This window comes from Muscardinus avellanarius (assembly GCF_963383645.1).
Source record: "Muscardinus avellanarius genome assembly, chromosome: 16".
NCBI classification, from domain to species: Eukaryota; Metazoa; Chordata; class Mammalia; order Rodentia; family Gliridae; genus Muscardinus; species Muscardinus avellanarius.
The window spans coordinates 19,127,147-19,140,379 of record NC_137802.1 but is presented as its reverse complement, the minus strand read 5'-3'; the positions used below and the strand labels follow the sequence as shown (position 1 = coordinate 19,140,379).

At 40.1% G+C, this 13,233-nt stretch overlaps 1 protein-coding gene across 1 annotated transcript in view; it reads left to right on the top strand.

Annotated features, from left to right (window-relative positions):
* KIAA0753 overlaps nucleotides 1–13,233 on the top strand; it is a gene marked incomplete at both ends in the record, with an annotated part of 62,230 nt that overhangs the window by 10,078 nt on the left and 38,919 nt on the right. Inside the window, 5 exons of the mRNA XM_080713968.1 lie at nucleotides 146–770; nucleotides 4,596–4,702; nucleotides 6,999–7,061; nucleotides 7,719–7,934; nucleotides 9,608–9,815. Coding sequence (XP_080570094.1) covers nucleotides 146–770; nucleotides 4,596–4,702; nucleotides 6,999–7,061; nucleotides 7,719–7,934; nucleotides 9,608–9,815 — 1,219 coding nt within the window. The remainder of the gene's footprint in view (nucleotides 1–145; nucleotides 771–4,595; nucleotides 4,703–6,998; nucleotides 7,062–7,718; nucleotides 7,935–9,607; nucleotides 9,816–13,233) is intronic.

Below are 13,233 nucleotides of genomic sequence, written 5' to 3'. Positions count from 1 at the left end.
AGAGTGGCTGATTTTGTCAGTACAACAGAAAAGTACCTCTTCACACAAATAGTCCTGTGGGTGAAATATTAGAAACTTGATTGTGCACATGTTAATTATGCAGTGTGTTATTTTTCTAATATGTGCTCTTATTTACTTTTCAAAGAACCAACTGCAGTTTAATAGGAATGTTCCTGCACATTCATGCAACTTGGCCATCCGATATTCTTACCCACATGCAATTAGAATTGAAAAACTGAAGCACTCATACAATGAATCGTTTCATGGTAAAGAATCAGAGTTTGGAGTTGGTCCTGACCTCAGCAGTTCTGTTTCATTTTCCGTCATATCAGAAGAAAAACTTAGCTATGCTGTCCATCTAGCCAAAAGGGATGTGAAGCGAAGACAGTTTGAAGAACACATGAAAGAACATCATCTCAAAAGCCAGCCCCAAAGCTCTCAGAAACGCGGGCTTACTACGTTTAAAGCATCTGACCACGGGGTGGGAAGGAAGGACTCCAAGAGTCAGGAAGTCTATCAGAGCCACCTCCAGCCATCCAGTGGAGGAATTACCAGCTCAGGTGCCAAGACATACGTGTACACCTCTCACCCAGGACCTTCCGATCTTACCGTGCCAAATTCACCGCCCACCCGTGATCCAGGACTTCAGCCCCCACCCAGGGTAGGCGACCAAAAGAACTCATGGGAACAGAAGAGCCTGCTTGAAATCCAGCGACTCCAGAGAGAACTGAGCAATTGTATCCATAAAATTGAAGAGGTGACTAAAAGAGGTGAGAAAAACTAGATTCCTTCTCTTTGAGAAGATGCTACGAGCATGGGATAATTCGGATGCATTCAGTTTGGGGGCCACTCCACCCAATCCCGCTGGCTCCTCTGTGGTTGGTTCCATAGACCCTTGGGTCTCTGGCACTTAACTACACATTATCCCATGATATTTTACTACTTGGGAACCAAGTTCCTGCTTGGGCAGTGCTAAGATGAACACACTCCAGTGACAAGGGAAGTTGTGGGTATTTGTATAAAATATCTCACTCACCATTGGGTAGGAAAGTAGTATAATCATCAAATACTATTGAATACTATTGTGCGTGTGTGTATGTGTGTTTGTGTGTGGTGCTGGGGCATTGTACCTCTGAGCTACACCCCCAGCCCGATTTTATTTTTATTTGGAAATGGTCTCACTAAGTTGCAGAGGGTCTCACTAAGTTGCTGAGGCTGACCACGAACCTGTGATCCTTCTGTCTCAGCCTCCCAAGTACTGAGATTACAAGGGTGTGCCGCTACACTGGGCTTCAAATACTGTTTTTTATACAATTTGTTAGTGATCTCAGTACCCTTGGATTTCCCTGGGGAGTAGAGGATTAATTCCATATGGATAATTTGGGGTTACTGTAGCTAACAAGTTAGGGTATCAAGCCCCGCTTTCTGACTGTAAGGAGTAAGGAGTTGATCATCAAAAGGAACTATTTAGAGCCGAGCAAGGTGGCGCACACTTGTAATCCCAGGAATTTGGGAGGATGAGAAGGAGGATCGCAGGTTCACAGTCTCAGCTACTTAGTGAGGCCCTCCACAACTTAGACATTGTTTCAAAATAAGGAATAAAAATAGGGCTGGGGTGTAGTTCATAGTTCAGAGATAAAAGGCCTTTGGGTTCAATTCCAAGTACTGCAAAGAAAAAAAAAAAAACTATTGTGCTTGGATAGTACATAGTCTAGAATTATATTTTGCTTTTTGGGGGGAGTACTCTATTTTATTTTTTATTTGGAAATGTGGTCTTAATATGTTGTTGCAAGCCTTACTAAGTTGCTGAGGCTGGCTTCAAACTTGTAATCCTCCTGTCCTAGCCTCCCAAATACTTGTATTATAGGTGTGTGTCACCACACCCAGCTGTGTACGTGTGTATACTTTTTTTTTTTTTAGTACTGACAATTGATCCCAGGGGCATTCTAGATTCTACCTCTGAGCCAGACCCTCCCCCCCCAATCCTGTTTTATTCTTTATTTTGAAACAGGGTTTCACTAAGTTGCAAAGGGCCTTATTAAGCAGCTAAGGCTGGCTGCAAACTTGGATCCTCCTGTTTTAGCCTCCTAAGTACTGAGATTATAAGTGTGTACCACTATGCCCAGATTGTGTTTTGCATTTTAAATTTAATATTTGCATATTTGTATATGTATATATTATAAAAAATTTTAAGGTACCTGAAAAGATACCTGTCAAATGAAATAAAACTATTATATCCTACATACTGAGGATGTTGTGTAATAGGAAGTGAAAAGGACTTACTATGGATACATTACAAATTTATTTCTGAGTTTCCTCGAAGCTAGCTACAGAAGAAACTACAATTAGTATAGAATTCAGAAAGTCTAAAGAAGAAACAGTTGTATACCAGCTTCCACATACTGCAGCCAGAGAGAAGTTTCTCTTAAAAAATATGATGTAATACCATGACCAATTAAAAAACATTCCCACTGAGCCGGGCGTGGTGGCGCACGCTTGTAATCCCAGCATTTGGGAGGCTGAGACCTGGAGGATCGCGGTTCGCGGACAGCCTCAGCTACTTAGTGAGGCCCTCTGCAACTCAGTGAGACCCGGTTTCAAAATAAAGAATAAAAAAGAAGGCATAGGGTGTAGCTCAGAGGTCAAATGTCCCTGAGTTCTATCCCCAGACCCACACATACACACACACAAAAAAAACATTCCCACTGAAAAGTAGCAAGAGTGCTGTGACTTGTTTTTATTACCTCCCTCAGGGCCAGTCTGTGGCTTAACCATGCCATATGCTTTAGGTGGGAGATGCCAGGGGAACCAAGCCATGACCCCCTCCGCTCTTCTGATCTGGCCTAACACAGGGGGGCTTTCAGAATGGAGCTTCTCAAACTCGAGGAAGGATTGGATTGGCTTACTCTGTTTACTTAAAATTTCAATCCGTCAGGAATCACTACTTTGTAAACTGTAAGAAAAAGTGACAACCATGGTAAAGTGCTGTAAAAACATGTAAGCCCCGACTTTTGCACTTAGTTGTGGACTGATAGCTGCAATGGCGCCTGGCTCCAGATCCCCGTTCAGTAGCCCTGGCGCGCCCATTCTTGCTTCCCAGCGCTGCTCTGTACGCTGGCTACATCAGAATCATCTGCAATGTGAGCAGTTTAAAACCCCTGCCTCGGCCAGTTTCTGTTTATATTCTTAGAAGTATGTGAATCTTGATTTTCTCCCTGTACAGCCTACATAAGAGATAGAAATAATTTGGTATATAGGCTCCGATGAGATTGTTTCTGTAGTGCAACTTCTGACTTCCAGTTTTTTCTTTCCTTAAAATAACCTTGTTTTCTGGTTTAACTTTTTAATGAGTAAATAATAAAAAATTGAACTCATAAGATATACTAAAAAATATAGTTTTTATCTGACTTGTACATTGGAGTTTTATGAAAGAATTTGCTTATATAAACATATTTGAAAATCATGGACTGGAAAGAGTGACTAGACTGCACCCCCCTTAAGTAGTCTTCCAGATAAAACTTTTTGAACCAATCTTTTTGAAATTGTAGATGCTGCCAGGTATGATAGCAGCAATGTTTTTTAATTGGTCATGGTATTACATCACATATTTTTTTAAGAGAAACTTCTCTCTTTTGTACTTGGGAGGCTGAGACAGGAGAATTGCAGGTTTGTGGCCAGCCTCAGCAATTTAGCGAGGCCTTCGGCAACTTCGACCTTGTTTCAAAATTAAAAGTAGAGTTGGGGATGTAGCTCAGGGGTAGAACACCTCTGAGTTCAACGCCTAGTACCACAAAAAAGCAAAATGAAAAACCTGAATGCAAGGGTTTACAGCAGTGTATACACAAGGGCATGCTTCCTGACAAGGACACTTTAGACATCCTAATGACTGTAGCACTTGCCATCGTTTTTTTTTTTGTTTTTTTTTTTTTTTTTTGCGGGTCTGGGGATGGAAGCCAGGGGCACTCGACTTCCGAGCTACACCCCTGCCCTATTTTTATTCTTTATTTTGAAACAGGGTCTCACTGAGTTGCAGAGGGCCTCACTAAGTAGCTGAGGCTGGCCGTGAACTGTGATCCTCCGGTCTCAGCCTCCCGAGTGCTGAGATGACAAGCTGCGCCACTGTGCCCGGCTTCCTTTCCTCACCTTCCCCCCCTACCTCCCTGCCTTCTTTCTTCCCTAGGATGGAACCCATGCTAGTCAAATGCTCTGCCATGAGCTATGACCCTAGCCTATCTATTTAGGTTTTTTAGTTAGTACTAGGGATTCACCCAGGGCTACTCTACTAAGCTACATCCTTGGCTTTTTAAATTTTAATTATTATTTCAAGATAACATCTTGCTAAGTTGCCCAGGTGGCCATGAACTTGACAATCCTCCTGCCTCAGCCTCCTGAGGAGCTGGGATTGTAAGCATGTACCACCGTATCTGGCTCATTCTTAGTTTCTTGACTGACAAAAAATGAAAATTTTTGTTATAATAACCTCAGTTTTTCTTCGGAAGATGAGATCTTCAACTTTATTACCCTTTTAGGTAATTGATGTTTTTATAAGTTTCTGTGTATGGTTTATTAACTATGTTTGGGGGCAATATTTTCAGATAGGCTAGAAGCGGCTTTGGATCCAGATGAGGAGCGGCGCGTCCATGTCAGGAGGCAGGAGCAAACCGTTCGCTGTGCCCGGACACTGTACGTGCTGCAGCAGCAGGTGTGGAAAGCCCAGGGAGAAGTGGGGCGGGCCGCTGGGGATTGTGTCTTAGAGGATGTCCCTTCTTCTTTTGTCTCATGTTAGCACCAAAGTGCCCTTATATGAATCAGGTATGAGAGACTCAGTTTCCTCAACAAATAGACAAGTAATTCTTGTTCTTTGTGTGTCTGTGTGTGTGTGTGTGTGGGGGGGTGTGTGGCCAAGTTCCTTATTTTTTTAATTTTTTAATTATTTTTTGCAGTACTAGGGATTGAACCCAGGGCATTCTACCTCTGAGTCATACTCCCAGCCCTATTTTTTATTCTTTATTTTGAAACAGAGTCTCACTAAGTTGTGGAGGGCCTCACTAAGTAGTCAAGGCTGGCCACAAACCTGTGATCCTTCTTTCTCAGTCTCCCAAGTACTGGGATTACAAATATGCGCCACCAACTCCCTGCTTTTGATGCGTTTGTTTGTTTGTTTGTTTGTACTGGGGGTGGGACCCGGGGCATTCTACCTCTGAGCCAAACCCCCAGCCCTATTTTTTTATTATTTATTTTGAAACAAGGTCTCACTAAGTTGCAAAGGCCTCACTAAGTAGCTGAGGCTGTCCGCAAACCTGCAGTCCTCCTGTCGCAGCGTCCCAAGTACTGGGATTACCAGCGTGCTCCGCCACACCCAGCTCCAAGTTTCTTCTTAAACAGTGGTTCTTAATTTTTTTGAAATCCTGAGACTCCTGAGAATCTATTAAAAAACATTTCTTTCCCCTGGGAAAAAAAAAGCTTATTACATAGCACATATTTTTGTATATCAGGGAAATCAGTTATCCTAAAACCTGTGGTTCCCAGGTATGAACCCTCATCTTAAAGGACAGGGATCTTCTTAGTTTTCCCATCTGTCTAGGTTCATAGTATACTAAAAGCTAAGTAGGTAACAAATAATTTATTAAACAGTAAAGAATGAAGACTGTATTTAACAGTATCTTTTAGTACTTATTTAGTGACCAGTAAATGGTATTTGCATTCTTTACATTGTGATGCATTTAAAAACATGTTTATTTTAACCTTAACGCTTTGTTATTAAAAGCCTTAACTCATTTCTAGTCACTGAAATCTCCCTTTGGTCTTAACTGCTCGAACCCCAAAACGACTTTTTTTTGTACTGGGGACTTGAACCCAGAGGCATTCTGCCTCTGAGCAACACCCCCAGCCCTATTTTATTTTTATTTTGGCACAGAGTCTTACTCAGTTGATAAGTCTCACTACTTGCTGAGGCTGTCCTTGAACCTGAGATCCTCCTGTTTCAGTCTCCCAAGTACTGGGATTCCAACCAGGCACCACCATGCCCAGCTCAAAAACTATACATTTTTATTTAAATGTTTGAGTTAGATTTTGTTCTTTATTCTTCTTGGGTTCTGTTTCTGTCCTTCTTCTATTCTGCTGTCATAGAGAATATTCTAACGTGGGACTCTTACCATCTTATACCTCTGCTTGTAAGACTTCAGTGGCTCTCTGTGACTTAGAGGATGAAAGCTAAATTCTCTTCCCCCACCCCCTTTGGATGCTGAGGATTGAACCTAGAGGTATTCTACCTCCAAGGTATATCCCCAGCTCAATTTTATTTTTGAGAGCCTCTTTATGTTGCTGAGACTGGCTTTGAACCTACAATCCTCCTGTCTTAGCCTCCCTTGTAACTGGAGTTACAAGCATGCACCACCACGCCCGGCTACTGAAAGCCAAATTCTTTCACATGGCACTTCAGACTGCCCGATCTGGCCCTCCTACCTTTGTACAGTCACCTCCACCGGTGCCCCTTTTCTGTTGGCTTCCTCTTAATGCTGGGGACTGAAGGGGGAAAGTGAACACTGCTCTATTCACCATCTAGAACTGGAAACCAGGACTTGGTTTGGGGGTATATGGATGAAGTATTTTTCTTATTTTCAAATTAATAATAGTTGTATTTGGTCAAGGCCAGGTATATCTGTGTGTGTGTGTGTGTGTGTGTGTGTGTGTGTGTGTGTATACGCGCGCATGTATGTGCAATACTGGGAATGGAACCCAGGAATCTTCTACCTCTGAGCCATACCTCCAGACTTGTTTTATATTTTATTTGGAAACAAGGTCTCACTGAGTTGCTGAGGGCCTCACTAAGCTGCTGAGGCTAGCTTCAAACCCATGATTCTCTCCTGTCTCAGCTTCCCAAGTACTGAGATGACAAGCGTGTGCCACCATGCCCAGCTAGGGTGTATCTTTTCTACAAAAAAAAAAAGATGAATGTAAAGATATAAAGTTTTCATTTTTCTTCTTTTACAAAACAGGTAAAAGAAATCCAAGAAGAATTGGATAAATTGAGTCCATATAAAATTAAACACACTAAGAAGGTATGATTAAATTATTACTAAACTTTTTTATTTTGAGTTGTTGGGAACTGAACAGGTGTGCTAGGCAAGTCATCTACCAATGAACTATGTCTCCACCCCAGTATTTATTTACAAAGTACATTTTCCAGTATTTTGTTAGTATTATCTGTGGATTCTCTGCGCTAATACTATTAGTCAGATGTTTGTAGAGGCTTGTTAGGAGGGAATACCTTAAATGTTCTGAATATGGGATTGAGCTCCTGAAAATAGACTCCTATTGTTGATACTAGTATAAAAAAACAATAGGAAGGAAATAACATCATTCATCGTTAGAAAACTGTGAGCATCAGGCTAAGACAGGAGGATCAAGGTTCGAGGACAGCCTCAGCTAGTTAGTGAGGCCCTCTGCAACTTAGTGAGACCTTGTTTCAAAATCAAGAATAAAATAGGGCTGGGAGTATAGCTCAGAGGTAGAATGCCCCTGGGTTCCACCCCTAATACTGCCAAAAAAAAAAAAAAAAAAAGAAACTAAACTAAACTTCATAATACTTATAATAATAATTTTATTGTTATTCATAATACCTATGTTATTCATAATACCTACAGTATTCTTGAAGGCTGGGTAAGTGTTAGGAAGTCTAGATATTGGAATAACTTCTCATGTTTTGTTTATTGTAGTCATGGGCAGTGTCTAGGTTGGCCGCTGCCCATAGAGGAGCCATTCGGGCCTTACAGATGTTCGTCACTCAGTTTACGGACCGAGGGGAGCACCCAGTTCCCACTCGGTGTAGGGAACTGGGCAGCCTTATTCGCCAACTTTCGCTTTGTTCTGCCAAGCTGGATGCTGATCCTTCTGTTCCTGATGTGGTTTTAGATATCCTGCAACAAATTGAGGTCTGAACTTGACTCCAGTTTTTGTTAAAGTCTGTTGTTTCTAAGCAGAAAAGAAACAGTCATCTAGTTTCATTAAGTGAGATTACAAGACACAGGCTGCTACCTGGTAAATGAAAGCTTTGCAGAGGGCAGAATAAGCCTTCATTGTTATTTTATTGTTCTTACATTCTAGTCTATATTACTGTTTCACTACTTTCAGAATTGTTGACTTGAGTATAAAGCATGTAATACCTATAAACCAGGCCCGTTAAATGGAATGTTTCATTCCTTGGCCATGCCATGTAATTAAGAATTTATTAACATAGAAAAGAAAAACAATAAAGCACTCTTAGAATATTGCTTATATTAAAATACCAGTTTTTAGAAGGACTACATGCAAGGATACATGCAAGCCAAGCCTCAAATCCTGGGATGTGACAGAAACTTCTAAACTCACAAATGGCATGTACTAGTCAGGGTGAGCGGTGTTCTTAGTTCTCATTGGTGACAGAGGCCGCAGTAACAGTGTGCTCCTTAACGTCGTAGTTCCCCCCAAAAAATCAGAGAAAGAACACAATTATTTCTCTTGAATGCTGGACATGAAATTCCCACCTTCTGACTCCCATGCTAGTGTACTTCTACTAGGCCATACATTTTCATCCACAAATAAACTGTTAAGTAGAGGAAAGGTAGTGTAATGGTGAGAACTTTGGATTAAGTGACATGGTAGTCCTATTAACTAGCCTTTACAATCCCAGTGTCCAACAAATAAATATGTAATTTGTCTTGCTTGCATTCATCTAGATAGAGTTCCCTGTCAGGAATGTTATTGTCAAATGCAAGTCTCAGAACTTTTGGCGGCATATCAAGTCCTGTGATGCTTTATAAACTTATCTATAGGAAACACTTATCAGCCACAGTGATTTCATTTAGAGAACATAACTTTATAATCCTTTAAAGTAAGTCAAGAGATTATCTAGTCTTTCCAAATTTTGAGCAAGAGTACCTTAAACATATTTCTTAAGCATATTGCTCATCTCCCCTACTTTTGAAAATATTGAGTAGTGCAAGAATTATCTTTCATTGTCATCTGAGCTCAACCTTCCTGTCTGTGTTCAGTTGTCCTGATTGTGTACCGATCACACAGAGACTGGGACCTCACTGCCCAGTAATGAGGGAGTAGGTACTTACAAGAGTCTGTACTTTTTTAGGAAAAGGAGACACAGATCTCCTGCCATTACTGTGGCAGACAAGTGACCAAAGCCATCGGACCTGCTCCATTAATTTATGAAAATGTATGTTAAATATAGTGTGTTTGCCCACTTAAAATACTACTTCAGTTAATGAGTTCATTGCTAAGAATAAAAATGCTTAAGTGTATAGAATTATATCTTGAAGACTGTAGTTAATTTCTGAAATGGTCTTTAATTTTAAGATTTGGATTGGATGCCTTAAAAAATAGTCATACTCATATCACTTTGCTATTGGTTTTAATAAGCTAGACATATACTAGAACTTGCAGAAATTATTATATATCTAAATAATAAAAATTTTAAATTGTTAAACAGCATTTCATTAACCATTAGAGATAACCATTTAACACATTTCTCTGGAGTTCTTATCTTCTAGTTTTGTGACTTAAAGTCATACCTTTGTGAGATAAACTAAGACAATAATAGACTGTTTTATGACAGGCTTTGGAATCCCTCCTAGAAAAGAAACCGTCACCAAAAAAGGTGAAGAAATGTTTCAGTGAAAGTCGGAGATTTCCTATTAGTAGCCAAAGGTCTTCAGAGAAATGGCCAAGTGTGTTGCCTAAGAGTGACCGGAGAGCCTTCGTGTCAAAGCAGACGTTACCACAGGAAGCCAGCCGGCCTGCAGGGGCAACGAGGCCTCTTGCTGGTATGTGTCTTTCAGTGTTTATTGTGAGATATTTTATCTTTCAGAATTTTTTGGGCTACAACAATTACTGCATTGAGAGGAAGGTCAGGATGTGTAGACAAGTCCACCACAGCTGCATTGTAACTAGAGTCAGGATGTGGCAACCCCCATGTGTCCTTAAGCTGGAGACAGGAGTTTTCTATAGAGGAAGAAAACCCTTCTACCTCCGGGCTACACTCCCAGACCCATATATATATATTTGTTTAAATTTATAAACAGGGTCTCTTAAGCCAATGAAACTGACTTCAAACATGTGCAATCCTCCTGTCTCCCCCTCCCAAGCACGGGGATTATAAGCGTGCACCACCACCCTCGGCTAGCATTAAGTTTTTGATGATAGATGTGTACATATATATGTATTTGACATAAGTGCATTTTTTTTTTTTTTTTTTTTTTTTGCGGGTGTGGGGATGGAACCCAGGGGCATTCTACCTCCGAGCTATACCCCCTGCCCTATTTTTTATTCTTTATTTTGAAGCAGGGTCTCACTAAGTTATGGAGTGCCTCACTAAGTAGCTGAGCCTGTCCGTAAACCACGATCCTCCTGTGTCAGCCTCCCGAATGCTGGGATTACAAGCATGCATCACCACGCCTGGCCATAAGTGCATTTTTTAACAAAGTAGAATTGTTAGGTTGTATTGTGTGCATTTTTTTGTTGTTGTTGTGTGTGGTACTGGTGATTGAACCCAGGGGCATTCTATCTCTGAGCTACACCCTCGGCTCTATTTTTTTTTTATTTTGAAACAGGGTCTCACTAAGTTGTGGAGGGCCTCACTAAGTAGCTGAGGCTGGCTGAGAACCTGTGATCCTCCTGTCTCAGCCTCCCAAGTACTGGGATTACAAGTGTGTACCACCATACCTGGCTTTGGTGTGTACATTTCAACTGATACTGTCAACTTACCTTTTTTTTTTTTTTTTTTTTTGGTGGTACTGGGGGTGGAACCCAGAGGCTTTCTACCTCCAGGCTATACTCCCAGACCTATTTTATATTTTATTTGGAAACAGGGTCTCACTAAGTTGCTGAAAGCCTCACTAAGTAGCTGAGGCTGGCTTCGAACTCGTGCGATCCTCCTGTCTCAGCCTCCCAAGCGCGGGGATTACAAGCGTGCGCCACCACGCCCGGCTCAACTTACCTTTAAAAAGTAGACATACATTATGTTTTGACTAGCAGTGACATGAGTATATATCTTCCCATATTCTCACAAAGTACTTTAATAATAATAAAATTAAAATTTTTCCAGTCTTTCTGTGGGAAATCATATCTTATTGTTTTATATTGTACTTCCTGGTTCCTAGCGAGGGCTATTTCTTTTACATATTCTGTAAGCAGGTTATTTCCTCTTCTATGATTTGCCTGTTTGTATTCTTTTTCCTGTTGGGTTGTAAATCTTTGTTTATGGATGTACATAAATTCTTTATGTTAATCTCTTTTGGTTTACATGTATTATAAATATTTTCTCCTTAGTAATTTTGAAATTTGTTTATGATATTTTTCTGGTATAGAAAACTTTAATTTTGTAGTAAGCCCATTCATATCTCCCACAATTTTTTTTTTTTTTTTTTTTTTTTTGGTGGTACTGGAGGTGGAACCCAGGGGTTTTTCTACCTCTGGGCTATACTCCCAGACCTATTTTATACTTTATTTGGAAACAGGGTCTCACTAAGTTGCTGAGAGCCTCACTAAGTAGCTGAGGCTGGCTTTGAACCTGTGCGATCCTCTTGTCTCAGCCTCCCACGTGTGGGGATTACAAGCGTGCGCCACCATACCTGGCACAAATTTTTATATTTGATAAGACAACTCTCATGTCTTTGTCTTTTTCAAAATTTTGCTGATGGTCATTGCTCATCATCCAGAAAATTTAGAATAAGCTTGTCAAATTCCATAAAAAGTGTTGGCATTTTGATTGGTATTATACTAAGTTTATAGATTAATTAGATCCTTTCTGTCTATAAATTCATGGCCCTTTTTCTATCACTTACTTTGGATTTTATAATTTTCTCTATATATAGTTTGTAAATTATTACCAGGCTTTATTTCATCTATTGTTTTAATTATTTGTCTTGGATCAATATAAAGAAAATCACTATATTTTTTGTTTCTTGGTACTTATATGCATGCACTTCTGTTGGACGTGTTCCTGAGTGTGGTTGTTAGGTAAATAGTCACCTAATGGTTTTTTTCAAAGGGATGAAAGGGTTTTTCAAAGTAGTTTTATTGTTCTGTATTCCCACTAGCAGTGTTTGAGAACAGTTGTTATGCTTATCTGTGAGCACTTTTATTATTAGTTTTTAAAATTTTGACCACTTGGTTGGTGCATAAGGCTGTCATTGTGGTTTAATTTAAAATTTCTGAATATGCCAGGGTTAGGAAGACATTTTCCTATGCTATTTCCTAGAAAAGTTTCATTTTTCTTCCAAATCAAGATCTAGTTAACATTCTTCTTTCCCCAAAGTGGCATGCAGGGTCACCTTTGTCAAATATCAAGTGTCCACATATATATAGGTCAGTTTCTATGCCTTTTGTTCTTTTCTTTGGACCTAAGTATTCGTCTTTATGCCAGTGCTACACTACCTTGATTATTCTATGTTTATATATTGAGTAGAACAGGGCTTCACACCTGTTTTTCCCTGATTGTCTTGGCTAATCTTGATACTTGATGTTTTCATAGAAATTTCTAAGATCAGAATTTGTCAGTTTCCACCAAACATTTTTCCTATTCCCACAAGCCAAAGAACATCATATTGGAATTTCAATGGGAGATTGTTATTTGTATAATATTGACTTTCCCAATCTGCAGCCAGGGTATATCCTTCCGTTTACTTAGGTTTTTTTTTTTTTGTAATGAGGGTAAAACCCAGGGGTGCTTTACCACTGAGTTATATCCCCAGCCCTTTTTCCTTTTTTCTTTTTCTTTTAAGTCAGAGTCTCACCAAGTTTCTTAGGCTTGCCTTAAACTTGTGATCTTCCTGCCTCAACTTCCCAAGTAGCTGGCGTCACAGATGTGTGCTGCTGTGCCTGGCTACTTAGGTTGTCTTTAATCTCAATAATCTATGTGTGCGTGGTCTTGTTCATTTCTCATTAGATTTATTACTTGGTATTAATAGCTTTAAAGCTTTTATAAAGACATTAAATTTTAATTTCTAATGCTTATTGCAAAATATGGTTATACAATTGATTTTTGTGTATTGTAATCACAACACTTGGGAGGCTGAGACAGGAGGATCGCGCAGGTTCGAAGCCAGCCTCAGCTAACTTAGTGAGGCTCTCAGCAACTTAGTGAGACCCTGTTTCCAAATAAAGTATAAAATAGGTCTGGGAGTATAGCCCGGAGGTAGAAAAGCCCCTGGGTTCCACCCTTAGTAACACACACACACACAC